The sequence below is a fragment of the Lissotriton vulgaris genome, chromosome 9 (genome assembly GCF_964263255.1).
Source record: "Lissotriton vulgaris chromosome 9, aLisVul1.2, whole genome shotgun sequence".
Taxonomy (NCBI): domain Eukaryota; kingdom Metazoa; phylum Chordata; class Amphibia; order Caudata; family Salamandridae; genus Lissotriton; species Lissotriton vulgaris.
The window spans coordinates 386323521-386350770 of record NC_141697.1 but is presented as its reverse complement, the minus strand read 5'-3'; the positions used below and the strand labels follow the sequence as shown (position 1 = coordinate 386350770).

At 44.4% G+C, this 27250-nt stretch overlaps 1 protein-coding gene across 3 annotated transcripts in view; it reads left to right on the top strand.

Moving 5' to 3' along the window:
- The first annotated feature begins 2414 nt into the window (after nucleotides 1-2414).
- The window catches only part of BCL11B (BCL11 transcription factor B), a 150775-nt gene continuing 125939 nt past the window's right edge, over nucleotides 2415-27250 (top strand). For 2 of the 3 annotated variants that reach the window (XM_086937751.1, XM_086937750.1), the window contains exons 1-2: nucleotides 2415-3154; nucleotides 21174-21536. In XM_086937751.1, coding sequence (XP_086793877.1) covers nucleotides 3097-3154; nucleotides 21174-21536 — 421 coding nt within the window. In that variant the 5' untranslated portion in view covers nucleotides 2415-3096. Of the gene's footprint in view, nucleotides 3155-4201; nucleotides 5467-21173; nucleotides 21537-27250 lie in introns of those variants that run through there. The other variant, XM_086937752.1, reaches the window with a different exon arrangement.

Sequence of the window (27250 nt, the reverse complement as noted above, 5' to 3'; positions counted from 1 at the left end):
TCTGCTGTTTTTTTGCAATTTTTGCACATGATTTGAACATTTCATCAATGATAATATGATAATATGCACCCATTTCCAGTTTACACAGTCACTATTGCAACCCAGGGCCACCTGTGCTTCAAAGTTATAATCTATCTCTCTATCTAGATTTATCTCTCTGTCTGTCTGCTCGTCCATCCATCCATCCATGAACCCTCCCCCACACACATCTATCATCCACACGCTAGCCCATCAACCCCTATCTACCTCTCAGTGTATTATTTATATACAGTAACTGTCTACCTACCTAGCCTCACAACTCTCCATCACTGGTCTGACCATCTAGGCGTCCATCTATCCTTCCCAGCCATTTATCTGTTCCTTCTTGGATATATCCATCTAAACCTATTCATTCATCTGTGTATCCATCCATCTACAACATCTGTCTATCTGCCTAGCCTCCATCCGTCCACTCACTGTTCCTTCCAAACTTTGCCCTCTATCTTTCTGTCTGTCTGTCTGTCTGTCCGTCCGTCCGTCCGTCCATCCACCCATCCATCCATTCCACCGAGTTACTTGTTCCTTCTTGCATATGCCCTTCTAAACCTATCCATTTATCTGTGTATCCATCCATATACAACATCTGTCTATCTGCTTAGCCTCCATCCAAACTGTGCTATCTATCTATCTATCTATCTATCTATCTATCTATCTATCTATCTATCTATCTATCTATCTATCTATCTATCTATCTAACTATCTATCTATCTATCTATCTATCTATCTATCTACCTATCTATCTATCTATCTATCTATCTATCTATCTATCTATCTATCTATGGATCTATCTATCTATTTATCTATCTATCTATCCATCTACCTATCGCTCGATCGATTTATCTATTGATCGATCTATTTATCTATCTACGAGCCCACACACCAATCCATTCATCCACCCACCCAACCATCCATCCAACTTTGCTTCTAGTCATCTCAAAAGCAATCCATACTTCTACAAAATGTCTACCTACCTTGACTCCCATCCTTCTGTCTGTCCACCCATTCATCCATACATCCCACCCATTAATTCCTTCTCGCATATAGCTACATCCAACTCTATCCATCCACACATCCACGTGTCTGCCTAACTAACTTTCCACCATATATTCACGCCGACACCCACCATTCACACAGCCATCCGTCATTCATGAATCATCCATGCATCCATCCATTCATCTACAATATTACTTTGACACCAAACCATAAATTATATTTTGCATTGCTACATTAATAAATCTTGACTGCTTAAATCTATCTATCTATCCATCCATCCATCCATCCATCCATCCATCCATCCATCCATCCATCCATCCATCCATCCATCCATCCATCCATCCATCCATCCATCCATCTATCTATCTATCTATCTATCTATCTATCTATCTATCTATCTATCTATCTATCTATCTATCTATCTATCTATCTATCTATCTATCGAGACCCCAGGTGTACCACATTGGTGAAAACAATTGTTCCGTCCTAGACACTGTTTAAGCACAGGTGTACTAATAAAGGTGACAGATCACTGTTTACCAGTTTGACTGTTACAAAAAACTATACTCTAAGAGCTTATTATTATACTACAATCACATACAAATGTAGTTTTTAGACTCTTCAAGCAGACATGTGTATGCAGAGAAGCATCTTTACAAACCGAACACAAGCATGGTGCATGTCAATGACGTTACTTTGCCTTTCTTTGAAAGCAAAAGTACACTTCACGTTCTGAGCTGAATGGAAAAGAAGGCACGTGTTAGACAGTGGGGGGCAGGGCGTATGTGGGGGTATACAAGAGGAACGCTTTCGAATGTGGGGTGGCGGGAAAGAGGGGGGCTTTGGTGCGTGATGGTGCTCAGTACTGGAAATAACCTTAATAATTAAAATAAAGTTATTGTTGAAAGGCGGAGATCCCCGGCTCCGCCGTGCCCAGTCAGCTCCACCGCCCTGCGCCGCTCGGGTGCCGCCGGACCCGGATCAAGTTGTTACATTTCTCCCGTAATGAAGACAGAAATGGCCCAGGCGGTGTCCTGCAGCGCCCTGACAGGCTGGGCTCTTCCCCTAGGCAGCCCACCTTTTGTTTGTGGTGGGGGAGGGAAAAGGGGTGCGCATTTTTTTTTCCCTGACAGGAGCACACGGGGCGCAAAGGGAAAGAAAAAAAAAAACACACACACAGAGCCAGCGCTCCAGAGCCCCGGCGCCTGCAGAGCATGTGGTTTCGCTTGTTGTCTTTCGCAGGGTACAGTGTTAAAAAGCCACCGCTAGTCGCCCCCAGTGCTCCTACTCTTCTCGGTCTTTTTTTTGTCTCCTTAGTGCAAGATTAAACGTCACGTCCGCACTTGAACTTGAATTTTATCCCATTGTACAGAGGCAGACCCAGCCACAGAGAGGCAGGAGCTCCGGAGAGCCACGGACTCCGCCATCTTCACACTGACTGACAACATTAATAGTAATAGCCAGGGAGGAGAGAGCGGCCGAGCCCTGTCCCTCACTGCCAGGCGAAGGGGGAGCTAGAGCAACGTGCGGGGCACTGCAAGCCACCAGGGCCAGCCTGCAGAGCAAGGAGGCACCGCTCCCGGACACCCCGCAACCCCGAGCCAAGGGTCACTCACAGATTTTTTCTCATTTTTGGCAAATACCAGAATTTCTTCTTTTTTTTACAGCATTTTCTTTCTTTTTTTGTTGTCATTTTTTTTTCATTTTTTTTATTTTGTGGGCAAGAAGTGCAACTGCCAAATTTCGCCAAGCACCTCTGTAAAGAAAAAAAGTCTCATTGTTTTGGATGGACAAAAATATTGCAAATTTAAAACACCTTCAAGAAGCATTGCCAAGTTCAAGGACGAGTCGTGGAAAATCCAGTGGACAGCTTTTTTTATGAATTCATTTGAAGGAGGGAAGGAAGTTCCACTTTCAGGGAAACGAGATTTTTTTCCGTGACTTTTATTTGTTTGAGAAGAAGAAGACATTTGACAAGAAAGAAGAAGAAAAAGAATCAACGTGGGAAAAGAAAAGAGTACTCCGTGCTGCTCCCCGGGCGATGCCAGTGTAAATGCCAGGGCAATGTCCCGTCGCAAGCAGGGAAACCCTCAACACTTGTCACTGAGGGAGATTATCACACGTAAGTTTATACTGCTACTTAAGGATGGGGGGTGCATTTTACCGAAATATTAGCATTGGCTGCAAAGCAGAGAGTGCACCCTTCACCTGAAGGGGAAATAACTTGAAAACAACAGCATTATCGTGCATAATGCAATAAAATCTGAAATGCACGCTGTACCTTTGCATTTTGGAGGGGACCTGCAATAACTCGGGGTGGCAAGCCAGAGGGGAGCTTTTTTCGGGGGGTGGGGGGGATTTGGAGGGAGGAGAGAGCTGCTGGTTACAAATAGGAAGTGTTGAAAGTTGGCGAGCAGCACATGGAAGTCTCTGACAGGAAAGAAAGTGGAAAGGCTTTTGGGAAGACGCAGTTGGGGGAGAGGGGCAGAGGAGGCTGAGCCCGGGTTTGCTCGCGGATTTCTCTGTTGTAGTTTTTTTTCTCTTTCCCCTTTTTTCGCGGTGTTTGAAGTTGAGGAGGGCAGACAAGGCGAGGTGATCCCGGGGCGGGCGGGGAGAGCTAATGACAAACACATGGGCTGCCCGGCGGTGCACTCTTCGTCTCGTGCAAGGGGGCTGCATTTGGGGCGCCGTTTGCTCAATTTTAGGCGAGGTTGCGGGACGTGAACAGGGCTGACCTAACTGCAAAGACAGCGCAGTGCATTTTGTTTATAAGTAGTATTGTTATGCTTTGTATGCGATCATTCAGTGTTCCCACACCCCCAGGAAAAGGAAAACAAATGCAACGTGAGGATGCAAACACAGGGCTCGTATGAAAGGGAGCCGGATGCAGGCAGCTAGGGGGGCGGCTGCCCGAGGGTGCAGGTTTGCAGGCAGCTGTGAACGTATTTACAAAAGATGAGCACTATTGCAAAGACAAGGGACGTGAATAGGAAAGGCACGTTGCCAGGGCACTGCCAGCTGTCGTGCACGTATTGCACAAGTGGGGTAGCCGTTGCATGATGTTGTTTACCTGTAAAATGGTGCACATGGGCGCAGGCTCGAATAGAAAGTGATGCAAACATTGCAAAATGAAAGGGTAGGCTGGGGACCCTTTCCCGGTGATGCACCCGGTAACGGGCACCGTGCCTGGAACAGCTTATTCCGGGCAGGGCGTATGCTGGAACGCGTCCTCTTCTAAGCGCTATCTGAGGTTGAAATCCTCTCAAACCATCCAGGTGAACGGCGATTAGCCCGAGCACCCGCCGTAGCTTGAGAAGACACTGCGGGGGTGGAGGGGACCCCAAAAGAGGCCACTGTACCGGACTCCCTGTCCGTAGGAACCCCCATCTCATCACAGTCACACGAGGGCTTCTTTGACGTGGAAAAGCCCCTTCAACGCTATCGTCCCAACAGAATGCACTGGAAAGGTGAATATTCGAGCGGCACCTCAGAAAAATTGTGCTTTATTAATACAAAAGGACCACGAAATGAGGGCAAAGCTCTCCGCGTGAGGGTCGCCCAAGAGTTCCGGTAGACCCGTACGGGCAGGGTGAAGACCGGCCCGTAAAGGGCGCGCAGCAGCCTCTTGCCACGGGCAGCCGCCCTTCCTGACATCTCTGTGCCCGGGTGGGTCTCCCTCGGCCGGCTAGGACGCTGCACGCGGGTCCCTTCTCCTGGCTTCCCTGCCTTCCTCCCCCCTCTCTCCTCCTAGCGGAGCCGGAGTCCCCCCCACCCCCTCTGCTTCCAGCCTGTCAGCAGCCTGCCTCACATGGCCAAGCTGCCGAAAAGGGCTGAGTCTCAGGCACCGGCAAATCCGAATATTTATGTTATATTTTACAAAAATTTAAATAAATAAATAAATATGGGGCCAGCTCTTTCCATATACCGCCTCCTCCCGGCGAGAGAGCCCGAGACCAGGAGCAGCTGCCGGCTGCACGGCGTTCCGTCCCTTCCCTTGCGTTTGACACTTGTCTTTTTGTTGATAAATAGAATTTATTTGACATATATGTTTTGCAGCGGCGGTTCGGGCTGTTGATAGAGACGTCTCCGTTTGCTTCTTTTTAAACAGCATTTTCTTCAGATAGCGAATCGTGTTTTTGCCTGGGTGGTTGCATTATCAGCTTTATTTTGCGAACGCGAGCATTTGTTTTTGGGCGAGTGCCTTTTGCAACAGCAGGGAGGCGGCGGTTGGAAAAGGATTATTTTTTTGGGGAGGTCTGCAGACAGGGAACATCTCACATGGTGCGTTATCCGCCCCCATCCCCTTGGCGTAGTGCACATTATATACTTTTGGGGGGAGGTGGGGAGTGGTACGTATCCCAAATCCGGGCTGCTGAAGGCGCCGGAGAACCCTTGAATGAGCGGGACGCGCGGGAGTCGGTGTGGAAGGAGCAGGTAGGTCCGGGCTTTGGCCGGGGGGGGGGCGGGTGGACGCTGTGTTGTCTGTTGGTGATGCTGTGGGGTGAGGGCATCAGAGGAACACAAAGGACGCTGACGAGGAGCTGCGGGGGTCTCTGCTCGGGGAAGGCGCCCGAGAGGTGGGGGGTTGGAGGGGGTGAGGGGAAAGAGGCAGAGAAGCGCCACGCCAGGCACAGGGTGAGGGGCCGACCTCCTGTGAGATGGCTGATAGAAAAGGCTGATACACTCGCAGTGTGTGAACATCCGGGAAATTGGTGTGCCACGCTGGGCAAGGGCTGGGCGGCTAGGGTGTGGGTATGGGGGTACACCAGTTCACGTGCAGGCAGCTGGGTGTTTGTATTTATATAGCGCCTTCTACCCAGAGGTCTCATAGCGCTGTATTCATACCTCTGTGGAACCCTTCCTGGCTTTCCTGTGAGATGGCAGCTGGGTGGCAGTGGGCAGCAGTTACATGTTTCTGGTTAGGAGGCTCTTATAGGCAGGGGGTACAGGGATTCAGTGAATGGGCTCTTCTAAAGGCGAGTGACCTCTAGGCGGTGAGGGGTGGATATGGTGTTTGCTGCAACAATACAAAGATAACGTGGCATGCCTAAGGGGGTGCACAGCTTGTGACGAATAGTCAGGTGCAGGGATGCACACATTACAAGTAATAGACCTGAATTGCATGGGTTTACAGGTGATGGGGTGGGCAGAGGTCGTGCGCATGCATCTAGGGTAAAGATGGGGACGGCGATGGGCTAGGGCTGCAGGGGTGCTCAGCTTGAGATGAATGGATACGTGCATCGGTGCACACAGGACAGGTAATGGACAGGAATTGCATGGGTGATACAGGGCTGGGTAGTGGCTTCATGGGTGCACGTTTTATGAGTGGGCAGGTGCATGGGTGCACTGATAACAAGCAGTGGGCAGGCTGCTTGCCACATGCGAGTACGAGACTGACATGAAATGCAACTCTTGAACAATGAACTGAGATGCATTTGTCTCACTTTCATTGTCGAGAACGAGGCCGCATTGTTGCATATGGCTTGGGAAATTGAAAGTGGGTTGCATGTGTGCACATATACTATGGGGTGGACAGATAACTGTCCACAAATGATATGGGACAGGATGCTCATAAGGGTGCAAAAGCATAGTATAATGAATGATCAATGACCAACGCGGGGGGCCACAGAATTAAGAAAGGCCATGGGGTAGCTTGGAAGTCATCGTCAGGATAAATGGTGAGGGGGCTGTATGTGTGCAAAGACAACATACGATGGGCAAAAGTTATTGGGATGTAACGTTATACGAGGAGTTGCATGGGTGCCCAGTTCATGTGCAATGTAACTGGGGTTGCATGGGTGCCATGCTCATGTGGTGTGGACATGGGGTTGCATGGGTGCACGGACCAAGTAGAATAGACCCAAGTATGCATCGCTGTCCAGCGCATTCCAGTGTAGAGTGTTGGGTTGCATGGGTGCACGGACCAAGTAGAATAGACCCAAGTATGCATCGCTGTCCAGCGCATTCCAGTGTAGAGTGTTGGGTTGCATGGGTGCACGGACCAAGTAGAATAGACCCAAGCATGCATCGCTGTCCAGAGCATTCCAGTGTAGAGTGTTGGGTTGCATGGGTGCACGGACCAAGTAGAATAGACCCAAGTATGCTTCGCTGTCCAGCTCATTCCAGTGTAAAGGTTGCATTGGTGCCTGCCCCATGTATTACAGACATGGCTGTCCAGCTTATGCGCAGCAGACAGTATTGCATGCCTGCCAAACTCAAGTGCCATAGGCAGGGGGTTGAATGCCTACTGGCTCATGTGCGTTAGACATGGGGTTGCATGCCCGCCCAGCTCATGCGCTGTAGACATGGGTTGCATGCCTACATAGCCCGTGCAGTAGACTTGGTTGCATGAGTGCCTAGATCATTGGCTAAAGCCCTGGTGTTGCATGACTGCCCATCTCATATGCAGAATGCATGGGGGTGCATAGGTGGGCAGGCTTATGTGCATTGCCAAGTGGCTGTTGGGGTGCCTAGGCATTGCACAAGGGATTGCATAATTGCATGCAATGGACGGACTGCATGGGTGCCTTGACCACTAGGTATCCAGACGAAGAAAAGCGGCAGAATGCGGGGGCTTGGCTGCATTGCTTGAGGGGGACCCTCTGTTCAATCATGTCTGCACACGTGCTTCACATAGTACAGCCTGCATGTTGTGCACACGCTGACAAGCATCCGCGTGCTGAAGGGAGGGCAGAGAACAGGAAACGAAGACATTTTATACACAAAACCGAGGAAGACGCGGGCTTTGTACAAAGCTAGCACAACCGGTTTCACAATTAATTAAAAGGAGCGAATATGTTTCCTTCTGAAAGTGACAGTCACAGCCATGCAATATCGTCCGAGCTGATTACAGCTACTGTGCCATCCATTCCAAGTTTGTGTGGGCACGACAGAAGTCGTGGGGTGTCTCAGCGTCGCACCTCGCTGCCTGGCACCCATCTTACAACGTCTTGCATCTGTCCAGATTTGGGGGAAGAGAAGGGGATGGGTGTTAGAGAGAACAGCAACAAAAAACAAAAACTTCACTTGAAGCCATATAGAGAAATAAACCAAAAATATACATTCTGAGCTTCACTCAAGTATAAACCCGTTCACCAACCGGAAAGCCCGCTCCAAGCAGCTGCAAACTTTTATCAGCGATGAAGACATTTATGACTTTTAGTAAGGCGTGTCTGCTTATCAATTGTTCACTAGATGCAGCTCAATTACATCATACTCTGACTTCAAACACATCACTGACAACGCCAACGCTGGCACAGACGCCTTGTTTGTTAGGACGGAACAGCGCCTCTCTGAAAGTATGGATGCCCGTTTGGGACAATGGTCATTTAAAGGACGTTACATGTATGGAAGTGTGAAGTGCAGCAGACCAGATCCTTTCCGTAAAAGCATACGCGCTGGCAGGGGCTAGGGATTGATAGGCAGCTAAGAAAGAGGTTTTTTTCTTTAGAAAGCAGTGAAGACGTGCACAGAAGATAACGTTGCAGGTTTTTGCACGATTAGTGCAAAATAAAATTATTCTATTAATAATAATGAAAAGGACCAAACTCTAGTTGTTACTTTGCTGGATGAAACTGGATCAGAATATAAGCATTAGAAAACATTTTGCGATTATAGCAATCCAAACATAGACAACTTTGTTATTTCGCAGACCCTTCTGAAAGTTTGCTTTGCAACCTGAACAGACCTGTATTTTGAGATATTTTCATGCAGGGGCTGATGCATACACCCCTCCTGGCTTTTCCTTTAGTCCTTTGCTGGCAGGAACAACAAACTCAATTTAATTTCATTGGAGGCTCGTTATAAGTTTTCCTCGTTTTACATTGTATTGTATTAAACTACAGTTCAGATGCATAGCCACGAGCCATATTTAGTTGCCTGTTTTAAACGATTATTTTGAGGTTCCTGGAGGCTGACTTGTTTTAAGTAATATATGGGCTCACAATTTTTTCTCCAGCGATGTTTTTCTAGTTGTAGATAGTAAATAGCACCGGGCAGTTGCATTTTAGCCAGTAAATATATAATCGTTTGAAAAATCAACAGGCAAGACAGAATTTAACAAACTCTTAAAAAACTGCGTTTTGCTAAGCACCCATGATTAATTCGAGGTTTGACAGCAGTCCTGCAGAATAACAAAATGTTTGACCAGGGGGAGTGTCACAGTTAACACTGAAGATTAGTACAGGCGGACACTTCTATATTAACCTTTACTCAAGTTTATGTTATTCCGAGGTGTCTGCTCTCCCAGGCCCTTCCTTGCTCTTTTGTGGTTCCGCCCCACTTCGTATTGTCTACTGTTTCGTTCTTGTTGTGATACATACTTTCCAAAACAAACTTTGCAGTCTGTTAAAAAAAAGAGAGGAAAAACAGAGACTCACATGAGCCCTCTGGCTATAAATAGTTCTTGGCCGCTAGGGGGAGCTGTTAGCCTGTATCATAGCGGGTTTGCACTGAATTGTACTGTAGTCGTCGAAGTGCGTGTTTAGTGAGGGGAGATCAGGAGAGGTTGTCAGTGTTTAGACTGTTTACAGCCTGCGAGATGTTCTCACCGTAGATGGAGCAGGGGGTTGATTTTAACACGTACGGGCTCCACAAACACGGAATGGTTTGCAGCGTTCTGTTATACAGTCATTTGCAAAGCGACGTCACGTATGAGGATTCTGCTCAGTCCCCCGCCCCCATCATCACTTTCCCTTTTTCAGACTATGTGAAACCGGTTAATAAAGGAACGCTGGACATGTCAGGCTGGGACGCAGCCATTAGTGCGAAGAGCATTCGGGTGTGCACTTGTGAGCAATTTTCTATGTTCACCATATGATCTCGCTGTCAAATTTCCCATTTTTAATTCTAAGCACAGACCTGTTCTTTTAGCAGGAGGATGCTTCGGTTTCTCTAAACCCAACGTGAGCATAAGTAGCTGAAAGGGCCAGCATGGGTGAAGGCTGTACATTTTCTTAAAGCCCTTGCTATTATTGGTGGGTTTCCATTTGCACAAGTGCTCGTGCATATTGAGGCTCTGGCATTTGTGTTGCTAGCTACAACACAGTTTTACCATCCCTGAGGTCAGCAACAGTGGCCTTTATTTTAAAGTGCCATGTGTGGGAGCTGTATCAGGTGAAGCAGAAAGTGGCATTATATTTGAACCTGAAAGATAAGGTAAAACGAAAGACCGTGCTTTTAGGGTGAGAGGAAAGGCCGTGCCTGTCACCCTTCCACTGCTCCCCTGAGCCTGTCCGCGACGGGTCGTAGGGTGTCCGCCACGGGTCGCAGTGTGTCTGCGGGCAGTGGGCGCAGAGCCCGCAGCCCTCTCCCTCCGACGGGAGTCTTAAAAAGTAGAAGTGCCTGCGTCACAGACTGTCCCTTCCTCGCGGTATCCGCCGCCGGACCCTGTCAGAGCGCGTGCCGCCCCCAGAGCCCCTCGCACGCCGGCGAGAGCCGGCAGAGCCTCGCGCAGAGCGGGGAATGATCGCGTCGCAGCCGAGGCGCGCGCGGCTGTTGGCACGACTCGCGAGGGGTTCCCCTCTCCTTGGAACTGCGCGGAATCTTCCCCGTTGTTTGTTCGCATTATTTATTGAAATTACAGCGTTAAAACTCAGCTTGCTCTATTTAGGAGGAATGGCAGGTCTCTTTAAGGAACTACAACAAAAACTCACTGGTGCGTCTAAGCAACCTTACTGGTTTGTCTGTCTGTCTGGAGGTCTGTCCACACACACCTAGACATCTGCATCTGCACATATATAGCATATGTGGTGGATTTATATGTAGGGACATATAGACATGGGTATAGTATATATCTACATCTGGCTACGAAAATATGTTTGCACAAACACCTACGTTTATTTATATAAATATGTGGCATATTTAAATGTATAGAAATATGTGCATGTGAGTATGAGTCTGCCCATATGTATAATCGTCTATCCAGATCCAATACACACTCGTGTCTAAATGTGCATATGTAGGGAATGTGATCACGCACACAAGTGTCTCCATGAACACATTTCTTGTATGATTTGTGTGTACCCATGCAGACGAGTGGGACTGACTGTTGTGCTTGCACTGTACCTCCAGACCACAGCAGCCGATTCTGTTAACTGTGAATGGAGGGTGTTGAGCAGAAAACCTCATCAGAAGTCTCGCTTCAGTTGAAATTCAGTAAAGACGTAGGCCTAAACTTCGCTGATTGTGACGCACATTTGTTTAGTTGGAAAAGGAATCAGTTGTGTTTGGCTAAAGTGGTCCCATGCACTGGCTTGGACAGTAGAGCAACAGACAGAAGGCCGCATTTCTGCTCGTCAAAATGCAAGTCTTTTGTGACATTATCTCAGAACAATGCATGCATTTTTTTGCTTGAATGCTTCATTAAAATAGGTGCCACCCCTTTGTTTTGTGCTTTTCCTGTATCTGGTGCCTATTAGCATTCATCGAAATTATAGGAACCCAAATATGGTTTTTTTCGAGGTTGTGTGCCTCCTTTTTTCAGTGATAGGGATAGCGGTCCAGTTAAAAATAGAAAAAAACACTAATGCAAGAAGTTATACGAAAAATGCTAGTTCAGCCATCAATGCTTCTTTAAAACTCAAGATATGGAGAAATGTGCCTATTTTAGTTCCACCTCGATATAACACGTTCACTTGACATTAAACCATGCCTCCTGTATTCATCAAAGAAACGCCATTTGATTATTTTTTCTAAGTGTTCGACTACCCTACAGTAGAACTAGCTCTTTCCTTAAAGGAAAAAAGTAGCATTTACAATTAAGACACAAAGCAGTTGTGTGTTGTGAGGACCACCGACTATTTTCTATTGCTTATATGAACATTTTCATGTTAAGTGTACACTTTCATTTTACAGCATCGCGCTATTTGAAGGTACTGTACGAGTATATTTACACTCTAAAAAAGATCAGTTTGATGCTGCATGAATTTATATGATCAAGAACAGAATAACAGTACAGTTTTCTGTAATCCAGTCGCAAGCTGTTTCTGATATAACAATCCCCACCTTCACCGCTCCCAAATGTGCACCACAATAATTTAACTTTCATGCATGCTTTGTGTTTTTCGTCAGCTGCCTCCAGTTGCAATTCATCAAAGCAAGAATTCAAAATCTTTTCTTTCATTTTTTTGCAATCATATTAAAAGTTAGTGTAAATCGAATATGAATTCCTTGTAGCGCAGAAATCCCCAACGGAGAGTTAGCACGCGAGGCAAACACAACACTTGTCTGAGAGTATTTTAAAGGAGTTTCTTAGAAAAAGTACAATTTTGTTATGCCTGTCATAGAAGTAGAGTGTGGCAGGAGGGGCCCACTTTGAGCCAACTGACCGCCACTGACTGGTCTAGAGATTTAAGTCTGGCCAATGCCTGTTACATGTATGTCCAACAGTTTTTGAAAACTGAGTTAGCCAGATACCTGTCCCTAATGCCAGATACTCCAAGATGAACTTGAGTTTTGGTGAAATTAAACCACAAAATATCTTCAGATCCCCACATATCAAAATTCACATGTTGTATTGCGTGCCAACGAGCATCAACAATTGAATTCCTGCTTTGTACCTTAGCATGAAGTCAACGTAAATGTGTTGGATGGAATGCTAATTCAGTAGACTCTTGCACGGCCATAGCTGTTCAAGTCGTCATGATAATGTGTTAGAAAAGAGTAACAATGAAAAATGAAGCTAATTGTCGCTGCACCAGTTCTGTACTTGCAGTACGCGAGCACTTACCATGCGATCAACGCGCATACAATATAGCGGGGGTCTGGCATGCAGTGCATTTGCATTGTTTAATCAAAGAAATGGCTTCCAGCACAACTATGACAAAGGAGCTAATCAATGTTCTTTTATAGTGTCAACATTATTGATGAAGATCAGTGTATTTGACATATTATAACCAGTCTTAATTTGATCCGTCACCTATTCAGCCTTCATCTGTGTATTAGTAATCAAAGTACTTGTGACATGTGTCTGAAATATTGATTCCAATCCCCCTGTCTACAAGGCATCAAGCGTATCGATATTATTGATCAGTGTTCTCAGTCTAGTTCCCACCAGTACCCAAAAAGCTTTTCTAGCTAGGTTATGTATTATTTGCATCCAGCAGCAGCTGGCACAACCTGTGTTATTTCCTTGCAAGGAAAGATGCGTCTTCCAGCCGTACAGGGATTCGAATCCACAAAGGATAGCCGGAGGCAGTTCTATTAGGGTACAGGGTGAGTCCTCAACCCATATCCCCTTATTCATGCCCACAAGTGTCAGGCAGCAACATTGGCACACATCAGGAGCACAGGAGGCATTTCTTTCAAGGAAGCGTCCCTCGAAGCGCGTAAAAACCACTGCAAATCCAATGTTGCAGTTTATGTCTGGTGTCCATCATTGAAACTAGCGTCTGCAGGCAGCAACTTGAAGGCTACACATTTGTCTGCACTTTTCATTATTTATTGGGTTTAGTATAGCGCCGCCGTGCTGCCTGATGGCCACATCTGAGTGCCCTCGGACAATACATCCTCAAAAAGAACCGCAGGCAGAAAATAGGCGATAGCAAAACATAGGATGACATGGGAGGTGCTTCGACCTCTACATTGTTGGGTTGGGTGTTTTCGCCTGGCATTTTTCTCACAATGAGGTCTCAACATTTAGTATGAATAGGACATATTTTGTATTTTGGGGCAGGTGCATGGCTAAGGCTTATAAAAGGGGTTGAGTGTTTCTAATATTGTGAAGCAGAGATGCTGGTGCTTTAGAGCTTTGCAGTGGCAAGATGTTCAATGCAGAAGACTTCTCTGGTAGCAAAAGAATGTGCCAGGGTGTGGACATGGCGGAAGTAATTGTTTATTGTGCTATCATGGTAGAATTTACTTACAAACGCGGCACCCAAGGCATAAGGATCATAGATAAGTACAAGAAAATTGGAGCCAGCGTTACAAAATTTACAAAATGTACCGTCCTGTCTGGTTTGTCTCTGCTAGCGGTATGGAAGTATTCACTGGTAGCGTGTAGCGGGCCATGCCATGTTAAGCACATTCTGACTAAAAGAATTTTAAGAGCATGGGTTGAATACTTTGTGAGGTCAATGGTAGAAGTGAGTTATGTGTATTATGGTGTATCTTTTAATGCCCAAACAGGACCGGATATGGGTTTCCAAATTCAATAGCACAGGGTGGTATTCTACCAGAATATTTTTCTTCAAAACATCATCCTACACAAATATCGTAGCCAGAATAAAGACTACCACAATATCTTGAAGGGAAGTGCATGTAGGTAATTATAAGTTTACAGTTCTTCACTCCCCATATATGTACCTTGACAATTTATAAAATATATTCAAGGTATGCAGACTTGGAATTAAAGATATTTAGTTAGAGTTCAATTTGGGTTAGCTTATAAAGGCAAACAAAGGCAAAATAAGAAAAAAGAAAGTTGATAGACTGAATTTGTGAAATGCATATTCAGTGACCCTAACTAGTTGGTCTAAGCACTCACGACTCTCAATAGACCCCACAAATCTCCTTTAATACAAGGAGCTATTTTCAGTCATTGCAGTGTGATTGCTGACACGGGGCAGGGCTGGTTCGACGGGTCTTCGGCGGGGACAAGACAGTAAAGAGTGCAAAGAGTCTGTGGGCATTTTAAAACCCAATTACTGCAGATCACAAGGGCTCGCTGCATGAAGAAAGTGAAAGAGAGCACAGCAACGGCTGCCAGAAAGCGAAAGAACACCACATGTTACGAGTAAGAGGCTTGGCAGAGTTTTTGGCAAGCAAAGAGACAAGAAAACACTTATTTTTTGTAACTACAGGGAATATGCGTCTGCAGCTCCATCTAGGTTGGTAAATGAAACATACTGAATCTTTCTTCACATCGGACAGCCGACGCTGAAAAATGCAATTGATTTTAAGGAAACCAAAATTCGTGGTGGAAGTTTGCATGCCTTTTTTATTTGACATTCTGAAGTTCAGGAACTACTGAAGCAGTTTCTGGCTATATAGAAAGGCAGATCGACAGATAGATTTATAGATAGATAGATGTGTATGATAATTTTGAGAGCTCAATTTCATCCTACCGATGAGACTCTGTTTGAAAGCAGGCACATTGTCGAGGCAGTCTAGAAGCTTTGTTACCCTTTCTGCGTTTTTCGGGGGCGAAGGGCCTGATCCTTAAATGTGTCATTCATTTCTCAGGAGGCAATGACTCTTTCTAAGGGTGCAGTATGAATCTTTATAATTGTCATCTATTTATTGGGAAAAGGGAACTTTTCTTATATGTGGCATTTATTTGTTGGGATCAAGACACTTTTCCCTACATGTGCCATTTAATTTTTGGAGCAAGGATGTTGTTTCCAATATGTTATATTTATATTTGAGGCATAAAGGTACTCCTCCTTGTGTGGGCCATCCAATTCTTGGGGTGAAAGTAGCGGTCCCTATATGTGCCATTCATTTCTTAGGGTGAAGGTGCTGTTTGCATTGTGTGATACCTATTTGTAGGGATAAGTGGTATTCATTTCTTGGTTTAAAGTACTGGCCCTTATATGTGAAATTCATTTGTTGTGGTGCAGTGCTGTTTCTTACATGTGACATCAATTTCTTTGAATAAAGGTGCTGCTGTTTAAATGGTATGTTAGACTAATGGACACAGTCAGAATAAAAACACCACTAGCACTGTTTTCCCCAAATGTTTCAAATTTCTGGGTGAATGAGACAATTGTCACACACACACTAAAGCACATTGGTTTCAAAATAGCAGCACCCACACTTGTAGATAAGCCAAATACTTACTGGAGCTGCCATATTTTTGTATTTATTTTGTATAAACTCCATGGGCTACATCAAAGGAGAGATCTCATTCTCGTATGACACAAGTAAAGCTGGATAATTTGACAATCATTACTTGGCTAATCAAAGGCCTCTATTCTGCAGCGGATTGACTTGTGGCAGGCCCGTCTCCCCATATGCACAGGCAAACTCAGAGAGGTGAATCTGAGCTGAAACACCAGCCTCTCGCAGGCTCTTCTGCCAACCTCGGAAGACACATAGGGGTATATGAGTTTACAAATTGTATGAATTTGTATGAATTAAAATATATCACATAGCACAGGGGAACTGGCCGCTGTTATGAGAGCATGGTGGCGGAGATTCAGGCATACCTCACTCACTTCTGGCACCCACACCCCGCCTTTTGCGCCGCTATCATTTCCTGGCCTGACAGCTTTAGTCTCTTCAACAGGAGAGCTTGGCTACAAATGGTGGGCGAGGTCACATCTTCCTTTTCTTGCGTGCTACCTCTTCGAACTGACACAACTTTCCCTATCCCCTGAAATTAGGCTCGTGTGAACAACAGTTTAACGGCTTAAGCTTCTCAGCTTCCGCCTGCTGCTTGAACGGATGAACAGGCGGTACATATTTGCCTTTTACTCCTGAGCCAAATACCTAAATCTCAGAATGACTCCATATTAAAATGAACCAATTGTTTACAATATGGTCTTATTTACTATTTTTATAGTTTTTGTTTGAGTGAAGCCCCAGCCATATTGGGTGTCTGAACACCACACTAGGTCTGTCAGTATAAGCAGGCAAAAACCCTCATGATCCTTATATATTCAGGAAAGTGAATTTCAGTACAAAATCTGTGCTTTTGCTTACAATATGCTGGCACAATCATCATTATACAGTAACAATCTGTTTATGTGTGTAGTCACTCCTCATTATACTCTGGTATTGATGGTGGACTTTGTTGCTAAGATGTCGACCAGAAGATCTACCTTCCATACATCATATGTTTTAAAATTAAAATCGCAGCGTCAGATTGTCTTCCTATGAATCACATTCTACTGACTCAAGCAAATTTGTAAAGAATCGTTTACCCTATATTTAAGCACACTTTATGAAGACTCCTGGCCATAATGGAGTAAGTAAGCAATGCTACTGAAGTTCAATTGCACCAGTTTGAGTCTGTGTAAGAAGCATGTCTAGTGGGTCTAAAAATCCCTGGAGCTGCACGTGAGAAGCATGATTTGCCTTTGAAGGTGCTCCTTGAGCGGTACTATTCCTAGTCACAAAGCGCATTAGCGTGGTTCTCTAAGAATCCTGCTTTTCTTGATCACGTGCATTCCTTGCCGCCACACGTTTCTTTGTCATTTTTTATGTCACTTGCTCAAAAAAATATTGATCGTGGCCTCTTTCACTCTATGTTTTCTAGACAAAATACCTCTATTTTGTGCTTTTCTTGCCCAGCACTGGACCCATTACCACTGCCGCCACCTCTCTTCCATCCGACACCTAGTGTTTTATGGGCTTTGTACAAAGAAAATACAAAAATCCTGCTCGAATATCAGACCAATAAAGCACTTGCTTAGCCTGTAGCACTGAACATTCAAATATCCTTTTTGGAGGAGCTTTTCTGAGTCAGAAAACTACCCCAATCCACTGTTGGGTGTGTTTATTCATCTGACAATGTGACTGTGCTTCAGGGACGCCTGTTTAAACGCCTATTGCAAAATGATCCCTCCATATGTTTTTTCTTAGAAAAGCAGCTAGCAGCATTATAATCGCAATTGTATGTGCTAGTTACTGCTGCAGAAGGGGCGTTCCTTCTGTCGTAATGTAGATTTCAGAAAATAATCCTGCAGTGAGCCTTACTTAGTAGATCAACCCCTGGTTACACTTGCACTTTGCAAATATTGGAACATATTTTTTAGGCCTGGCCCACGTACAGTTTTAGCCTATTGCCAGCCTTATGCTCAAAACATATATATATATATATATATATATATTACCATTAGAGGTAAGTACCGATAAAAAATAAATAAAACAAATTATCGCCAAATGTGATGCAGCGTGTGCAACGAAATTCGTTTTATTTATTTTCATCGGTACTTACCTCTAATGGTCCATATCCCACATTTTACAACTCCCCACCCTGACCCTCCCCTGCCTGACGTCACCGCCCCAGTATAACGCCCGGCACGGGCCGTGCCTGGTTAGGGGTATGTCTGAGTAAGCTCGAGGAAGTATTCTTTTACAGGATTGGACAGTAGAGGGATCTGCACAACAGGAAAGCTGAAGAGTTGGTATTAACACAAACTGAAATCATGGGAGATCTAGCCACATGTCACGGTTGTATGAAGGTCAGCGGTTCTTTAATTCAATTGAGCATTGTCATGTACCATTAGCAGCTACTGTCTGTCTGCATAAGCTTATAAGAACAGTTGCCTTTTTGCCAGAACCAATGAGGGATGTTCAGCAAAGGGGGAGTGGCTGACTCTGGGAAGGTAGGGCTCATGCTGATGTCATAGGAGATGTCCGATGGCCTGTGCTAGGAACTCTGAAGAATTACAGCAGCTGCACAGCTAGGCCAAGTAAAGCCAGAATGCCATGTTTTACGTTGTTACAGCCTGCTGAAGTTTCAGGGGTACAGCAAGCTATGCGCCAGCTGCTCAAGAGCGAAACCATCTCCCTTCCGCTCAGAGTTGATGCTACCGTAGATTTTTACTCGTGTTGCCATTTAAGGGAAGTGGTTGCTTCTAACTGCACATTGGGTTACCTCTTTGTCTTGCTGTGAGGGTTTGAAAGTAGACTCTTTGACCACCAGTCTACCAGGGCGATGGCACTTATGGAGGTATTGAACTTTGGGTAGTTGCAAGAGGAGTCTTTTAGTGAGATGGTCTGGTCTTCTAGTTCAGCTCACAGAACCCACCGAGCGTAAAATAATGTTTGTATCATGACCCCACATTTGACCCTCTGCCCATCTCTTTACCATTTGCTTTTACCAAGGCTGCTCATAGAACGATTCTTCCCACTTCCACTTTTAATTTTAGAAGCAGTTCATATTTTGCAAAGACAGGGAAAAAAAAACTGAGCACTACAATTATGGGTCTTGGCATCAGAGTACAGTAAATACAATTATCCACACATCATACTTAAACATTTATAAAAAGGAAGATACTTGGGTAACAAATAATAGTAATTAAATAGGTGTTAGGGAAATGCATGCTTTGTCGCAGCACTGTACACTTGTATTCACAGTTTTACCACATGGGGAGAGCCTTATAATGCCATACATTGGATTGTAGAGAGTGGCGCGTTGCCAGGAGCTGAGTTTTTTCTGGTATTCTGTGATGGTGTACAGTTCAGACATAAAACAAGCTACAAGTAGTCCTTGGCACTAAACAGGTGACTGGTTATGGTTTGCAGTTTAGGTAGCAATCTGTAGAACGTTTTGGTGAACCTGCCTGTCTTAGAACACAGAAAATATAAAAATGAAATTTTTGAAAAACCTACGACCCCAAAACGCAGAAAAAAACAGAGTGAGTGGAAAGACAAGGCACATGAAAGTAGAGCATGTAAACAAGAAGCACCAGAGAAGATCCTCTCTCCTGTTGCACAATTCAAATCTTAAAAATGGTTGCAGTGACATCTTGACTAGTGCCCCGGCCCACAAAAAAGCCTAATAAGGCCAGTAAGTGACTGCGTCATCCCCCTCAGTCACTTGCGGGAGATAGAGAAAACATTTAAGAGTTTTTATAGACTATCCCAGAAGTCAATGCAAATAGAAGCTGACTGCCTTGTGGAGGAAAAAGGAAGATTCCTGGAAAACTGGGGCCTTTGAAAGGCTGATAGGGCTGTGGCAGCGTCAGTCACAACGCTTGAAAGAATGATAACAACCTTTTAGAGACAGTAGCCTCCTTGGCAATCTCATTATATCCCTGCAGTCTAGTTTAAATCTGAACGCAACCATGTCACGGGAGAGCTGAATTTCCAGTAGACGGTAATCCGGTGTCGGAAAGCATTTTGACCTGTATGTTGTTGCTTGTGCATTAGCTTCAAGTAGATTATACAGGCCAATACATTGACCTTTGTTGTGACCTTCTAGCAGGAATACTATAAAAAGTAAATTATTTTTGGTTCACCAAGTTCTGCAAAGGGAATACACAATTGCATTCAGGGTAAGAATGTTGGTAATTTCCAGCATGGAAGTCAGTGGTGCATATATATTCCCGTTCTAAAGCTTTTCATCAGGCACATGGCAGCAATTATCAGTTGTTATTAGATTGGATGAATTTATGAATAAACACATTCATGTTTTGCAGCAAGTACAGTGCAGTGCAGTTTTAAGCGCTTTTTAGAAAGTCAAAATTGGCACACTACATGGCCCAAAAGTGATCTCTAGCAGTGACCTACAAGCAAGGTAATTCCCTTGAACAGGATCAAACATGCAAAACGGCAGCCTCCGAAGAGAAGGAAAGTGAAGAAACAGAAACGAAGAAGAAATTTAAATAGCGGAAAAGTTAAAAATCAATTCAAATTAATTGGTGAAGACACCGAAATATATATTATATGTAGGGTCATTGTCACTGAAAAGTGAATTTGCTCAGGGATCAAAGAAGGGTGGAAGGAGGGGTGCAGTGGGTCATCATTGGGCTATCACAGGGACTCTGAGACATGATGAAGGGTTATCAGAGCAGGATAGACCATCCTCTCTCTACTCAATACTTTGCAGTGATAAGAAGAGGGCATTATACACACTGCCAGCACACTCATTATAAAGCCATTAGAACCAGGATCCCTGTTTATCTTGCAGGTAAGCTCACCATCTAGGGGTTCTCAGCAGACCCAAAGCCAGGACACCATCAGACTGTGGACTAAGAAGTGTAAGAAATAAAAAACAAGACAGGGCACCTTTTTCATCTATGCTCCCAGGATCTGAAACAACATTCCCATGTCCCATCAGCACCGTCCCAACATTGCTCCAATTTAGGAAAGAGTTGAAGGCTCACATCTTTACATCTCAGTGCATTATCTGCCCCCAACACAGCATCCTCTCTTATTATTTCTTGACTTATGATTGTCTTTGACCATGCACAGTGCTGTGCTGCATTGTGGCTAGGCTCCATCTATAAGAATGCCATATACATACATGCATACATACCAACATACATACAAACTGTTATTTGACCCAGCCTTGAGGTCTTTTTTTTTAAGGGTTAACTACTAATGTCATGAGTAACTATATACTGTTAGAAGTCCAGTGAAACTTGGATCCTACAGGTTGAAATGCTTTCCTGGATGTTAATTGAACTTGTGTGCAAGTTGTTGAGACATTCAGACGGACCTTTTGTTGTTTTCTCTCTCTTGTCCTGAAGAAGCAGAGGCTCACAATGTGGAAGCGGCAATCGCAGACGAGGACGAGAACCTGGCGATCTCAGAGTCAGGCGGCATCGGCGGGGGCCGAGACCCCGATTTACTAACCTGTGGACAGTGTCAGATGAACTTCCACCTGGGGGACATCTTGGTTTTTATAGAGCACAAGAAGAAACAGTGCAACCTCGCCAGCGGCATCTGCTACGAAAAGAGCCTGGATAAGAGCAGTCCACCCCCCTCATCGCGCGCAGAGCTCAGGAAAGTGAAAGAGCCCGTGGAGATCGGGATCCAAGTCACACCCGATGAGGAAGACCGTCTTCACACACCTCCAAAAGGAATTTGCCCGAAGCAGGAGCACATTGCAGGTATGTTTCAAACGTCTTGGATGGCAATAATGCTTACATTAATCAACACCATCTTTGATTTTGACTTTTTACAGGAGGTTACATTTATGTGTAAATGTTTAGCACCAGTTATTTAACAAGACTTCTGCTTGGGCTAGAGTGGGCCAAATGATCAAAAACAATTCCTTATTCCGTATAGGAAGGAGCTACAATCTAATAGTTTTATAAATGAATTTGTGAACTCAAACAAAGAGGTTGGATAGGGAGTCACAATAATGTAGCCAAAATATCATTCTGCAACAATATCGACACCACGATATCTAGTACCACTGTATCATCAAGGTAAGTAGATATGGAGTTAAGAACAGTAAATCTATACTTGCCTTTATATACTTACTTTAACAATACAAAGAGGGTATATGCAGTGGTGTTGATATTTTTTGAAGGACAATGTTTCGACCATGATATTGTGAGATACATCCAACTAGAATCTACACAATCACGGACAAGCCCCTTCACCACCCATTGCCTCATTTTGTTGGCTGGAACTTGGGTATGTCTGTCCTGTAAGATTCTCGATCAAAAGCAGGCAGGCGTTACACGAAGGGCAATACTAGGTAGCTTTCAGGGGTCCTATCAGCTGTGGGTACCAAATCACACCATGGAGCATCACATATTACATCATTGAATGGGGTTAGGGGGTGTGACAACATATTAAGCTGGCCAAGATGCCAACCATTCTAGAAATAATTCAGGTTAGTGGGTCCCTTTTTTAGAACCCACGTCACCTAATCCTATTGGAGCAGCCACTGTAGAGCCAATGCTAATATTACTGTGGGCACTGTGAGTCGGGATGTGGCAAAGCATGCATTTCATAGTGGATCCTGCCCTGCGTCCCTGGCCTTCTTTTACCAATACCATTGCAGTTTTCATTTCTTTGGCGCTGGTGGCACCTGGTGCAACAATCACTTTTGGCGCCCCCACATCCCATGACCTCCTTCTCGGATTCTCTCCCTACCACCAGGCAAAAGTGCCCCTTATCTCTCCAATTATAAGTCATTGCTAAACACAGCGCCCCCCTGAGGTCAGCACCCTCTCCACCGGTCAGCGCCCAGTGCGGCTGCACTGCTCGCACCGCCCTAAAGACGGCCCTGTATCTATGTGGTTTTCAAGTTGCTCACATTTGTCTGAAACATATGTGGATGGACATTCCAAACATTCATTGCTGTTCAAGCCATTTGGCCCTTGTGTAGTCCCAAGCAAAGCAGTATACCGTGACACCTACTTGCTATTACATTAAGGCAGGAGCTTCACGAATCAATTAGTACAAGAAAGATTTTCTTTCTAGATAAGAAGTTCTGCCTCATTTTGTGGCAGTAGTAACTCAAAATGAGAGTCTATACTCAGCCTTTGGGTGTGACATTATTCATTTGTTTTTTTATAACAATTCATTCACTTCATTATTTTAGTTTAATAAAATTTTTAATATGTGGGGCTATAATCCAACTCTGTGTATCATTTTGTCAGTCTCTGAGGGGTGAAATGCTATGCTACCCCTAGTGGAATACGTATCTGTGGTATGCAGTTTGCACACTTATATATGCAGCAGTTCCTTTAACTCACTGAGCTGTCTGACTAGCTTTCTCATCCTGTCAAAGTTTATTTCTGCAACAATACCTCTCATATACACAGTACTTTCCTCTTCAAATATTTACCTCCCAGATATTGGCATATATACTATGTATCAACACACTTGCAATGTTTTCACTGTGCCTTCCTCCCATTTCACAGGTTTCCACCACTTCCCTGATAGGAAAATTCGGTTTAACTACAAACATGTCCCAAAACTTGATTATTTCTACTTCAAAACTTATTTTATCTTAGTGTACTTTTTAGTTTACATTAATTTGCATTTTTCATGAATGCAACAGTCAAAAAGTATTTTCTATGAGAAAAGGAAACCTGCACGAGGGATTTTCCAACTTTAAAAAAAAGAACGCTTCACTTTCGTTGTAGTTTTTTTGTGGTACCACAAAAATAATAATTGAAATTCATTGCGTCAGTCACTTGAAATATTCAGCTTCTAACACAAATTTAGTTAAATATTGACTTTAGGTGGGTAGTGATTAGGTGGTTGTTCCCATCTAACCCTTTACTACTGCACATCATGTCCCCTGAGAATTTAGAGGAAACTGCAACTTTTGTGCTTATATTGAAGTATAAACCCTGTCTAGATTTGACATTTGCTTATAAAATTAGTATGTGACACATTTTACATGTATGTGATAGCTGGATAGCTGGATACAAGATGGGTGGACATCAGTTTGCTCTGCAGAGCAGAATCCTGGATAGAAGCGTCATTATGTCGCCTCAGACCATTCCACTCCTCTGGTGTAGGCATCTGGTAAATGATGTCATAACAGTCCTCCAATCCCAAGCAGGCATCATCAGACAAATGAGCAGGCTGGAATGCCTGTTGTTGGGAATGTTTACAGATGCAAGGCTGGCTCAGGAGACTGTTTTTTTCTTTGGACTTGTCACCCCTGTATGCAGGGAGGTTGACAGCCTGGTACTAACTTGTCTTGTGGCTAGAAAGCAGAAGATATCGAACGGGGAGGCAAGCATGGACTCACTTCTGGGCATTAACCACCCTAAACGATTAATAAATTAAACACTTTTTTCAAAAGGAGGGCAGAAGAACATTTTAACCTACCTTGCTTCTTAGATTTTGAAACATTTGGATCTAGTTTAGTTACTAAACCTCAGGAATTAGTTTATAACTTCTCTGGCAGTAACTTTCTACTGTGCTGTTGAGACATAGCACTTTAAAAGTTTCTCAGGTGTCCAAACCAAATACAACGCTTACAAAATTGAAGTGTTAAGGAAGGTTGTACTACATCACTAGACTGCATGTGGTCGTTCTACAGTTTTGTCTCTTGCTTTTGGTTACTTTTCATATGAGTGGGGGAATGTCTCTATAAGGTGTCTGCTTCTGTGATGTATGTTGCTTGTGCCTCTGATTTAAAAAACTAAGGCAGATTCTAAGATACGGAGAAACAACAATTCCACTTAATGATTGTCAAAGGAACAATGAACCTACCACTACACCCCGTAAGGACAGCATAGGAAATTCATTAGATCCATTTGTATTATGGTTTGCAGTATGAGAAGAAAATTGCCTGAATAGGCAGAACCATTTACACCTGGTCCCTGTATACAAGATGCTTCAAAATACGTGTGCCTCATGAACACATGTACTGCAGAAGCAGACACCACTAGGGTTTAGTGGGACACTATGGATAACTCAAATCTTGAAAAAAAAAACATCTTTCAAACATTTAAAGTTATTGATACCATTTCTTCAAATCCTCCCATCAGAGAAGAATCATTGCCCCTTCCCTCTCAATCCTAGGGGTTGGTAAACTCTGGTTTATTCTGTACACAGACATCGTCCCCAGATAGATGCATGCTGTACAATGTAAGCACCAGCCAGCTTTTTGTTTGAGACTGTAAAAATTACCAAAAACGTGGCCTTCTCAATTTTATCACAATAGGGCCTTCTGTGCTGCTCATACTGTGAGATGATCACAATGTCAGCTTCAGTGACACCACAATCTGTTCACCTCCAGACGGCAAAACTGAAGTTTTCTTCAAACTGCAAATGAGAGCTCTTTCAGTGGCCTTCCACAATGTTCTTTTACACCCTCGATAAAGTCATAAATGTTACCATATGCATCCTTCCTACCCCTTCACCATCCTACCCCTCATCACTAGCACCAGACTGGATGGCTACCTGCCAAGCATCGTGCCCAATATGACTCCTCATCCTTGCGTCATACCTGCCAAGCTTCGAGCCCAATATGAACTCCTCATCCTTGCGTGCTACCTTCCAAGCATCGAGCCCAATATGAACTCCTCATCCTTGTCTCCTACCTGCCAAGCATCGAGTCCAATATGACTCCTCATCCTTGCGTCATACCTGCCAAGCATCAAGCCCAATATGAACTCCTCATCCTTGTCTCATACCTGCCAAGCATCGAGTCCAATATGAACTCCTCATCCTTGCGTCATACCTGCCAAGCATCGAGCCCAATATGAACGCCTCATCCTTGCGTGTTAGATGTCAAGATTTGAGCCCACTATGAACTCCTGATCCTTGCATGCTACATGCCAAGCATTGGGCCCAATGTGAACTCCTCATCCTTGCGTACCACCTGCCAAGCATCAAGTCCAATATGAACGCCTCAACCTTGCATGCCACCTGCCAAGCATCGAGTCCAATATGAACTCCTCAACCTTGCGTCATACCTGCCAAGCATCAAGCCCAATATGAACGCCTCACCCTTGCATGCTACATATCAAGCATCGAGCCCAATATGAACTCCTCATCCTTGCGAGCTACCTTAAAGTATCGAGCCCAATATGAATTCCTCATCCTTGCGTCATACCTGCCAATCATCGAATCCAATATGAACGCCTCATCCTTGCATGCTACATGTCAAGCATCAAGCCCAATATGAACGCCTCATCCTTGCGTGCTACATGCCAAGCATTGAGCCCAATATGAACTCCTCATCCTTATGTGCTACATGCCAAGAATCTGGCCCAATGTGAACACCTCACCCTTACCTTGCGTGCTATCTGCCATGCGCCGAGCCCGATATGAACTCCTCATCCTTGCATAAATGGTCTTCAACAGCTGCATCCTCCAAACCATCATTTGTGGAGTTCCTCTGTAGGTAATGATCACTACTTGTGTGCTACCTTCTGCTGACAAACGACTCCTAGCTGTAAAACGTCAGACTGTTCCTCGTGTTTTACGCTGAGTACACCTAGAAGGCATCAGGCAAATGAACGCACTGATCTCCTTTAAGAACTGCAGGACATTCCCTCCCTACCTGCCTTGCAGGTTGAAGTAAAAACCTGCGTCCACCACTTGGAGGGCCACCAACAAAGACTGTGAAGTTGCTCTCTCACTCTTCTGACCACCCACCCCCCTATTCTACTAAAAGTAACAGTGCAGTCATTTGATGTATCTGTGTAATACTGCTTTTAGCCAGACCTCACCATATTTCCACATTATTTTCGTTGACTGTACATAATGTAAAAAGTGTACACAGTTCTACATGTAGCACTGTCTATATCTCAGGTAGCATCTATCAGCCCACAAATGTACAATCTCAGCCTCACACTGACAGTGCTACCGACAACCATAGACACTGCTTCCAGTCCTGACCTCTTCACCTACAAAACATTATCAGGTGTGTCAGTCTGATTAGTTTGATGGAAGCAGCCCAAGACAACACCACTCAGAATGCATTAGGGAGACACACAAAAGCCTGGGATTGCAAACTGTGCTCTTGATGACATAGAGGAAGGTGGGCACCTTACTGGCCTACAACCTGAAATGGTAGGAAAAGATTATTTTTCCAGTGGATGCCCCTCAACTCAATAAATTCAAATTAAACTGAAAAACAAAATCCGCATAAATGTACGAATAAAAAATATGCACAGAGGAGGAATTTGTTGTCTTCCCTGATCGGTTGCCGTGAAATAGAAAGACATAAAAATAATTTGTCAAAAAGTCACTAAGGTGATCGGCCAAGCCCTCTCAGTGGCCTTGTTTGCTGCTTTGGGTAAGAAAAAGCCGAATCTGTGTTGAGTGCAAAAGGTATTTCCCAGACAGAGTCGGTAAATCACTGTTGTTAAATTCCTTTAATAAAAGCAACTAAATA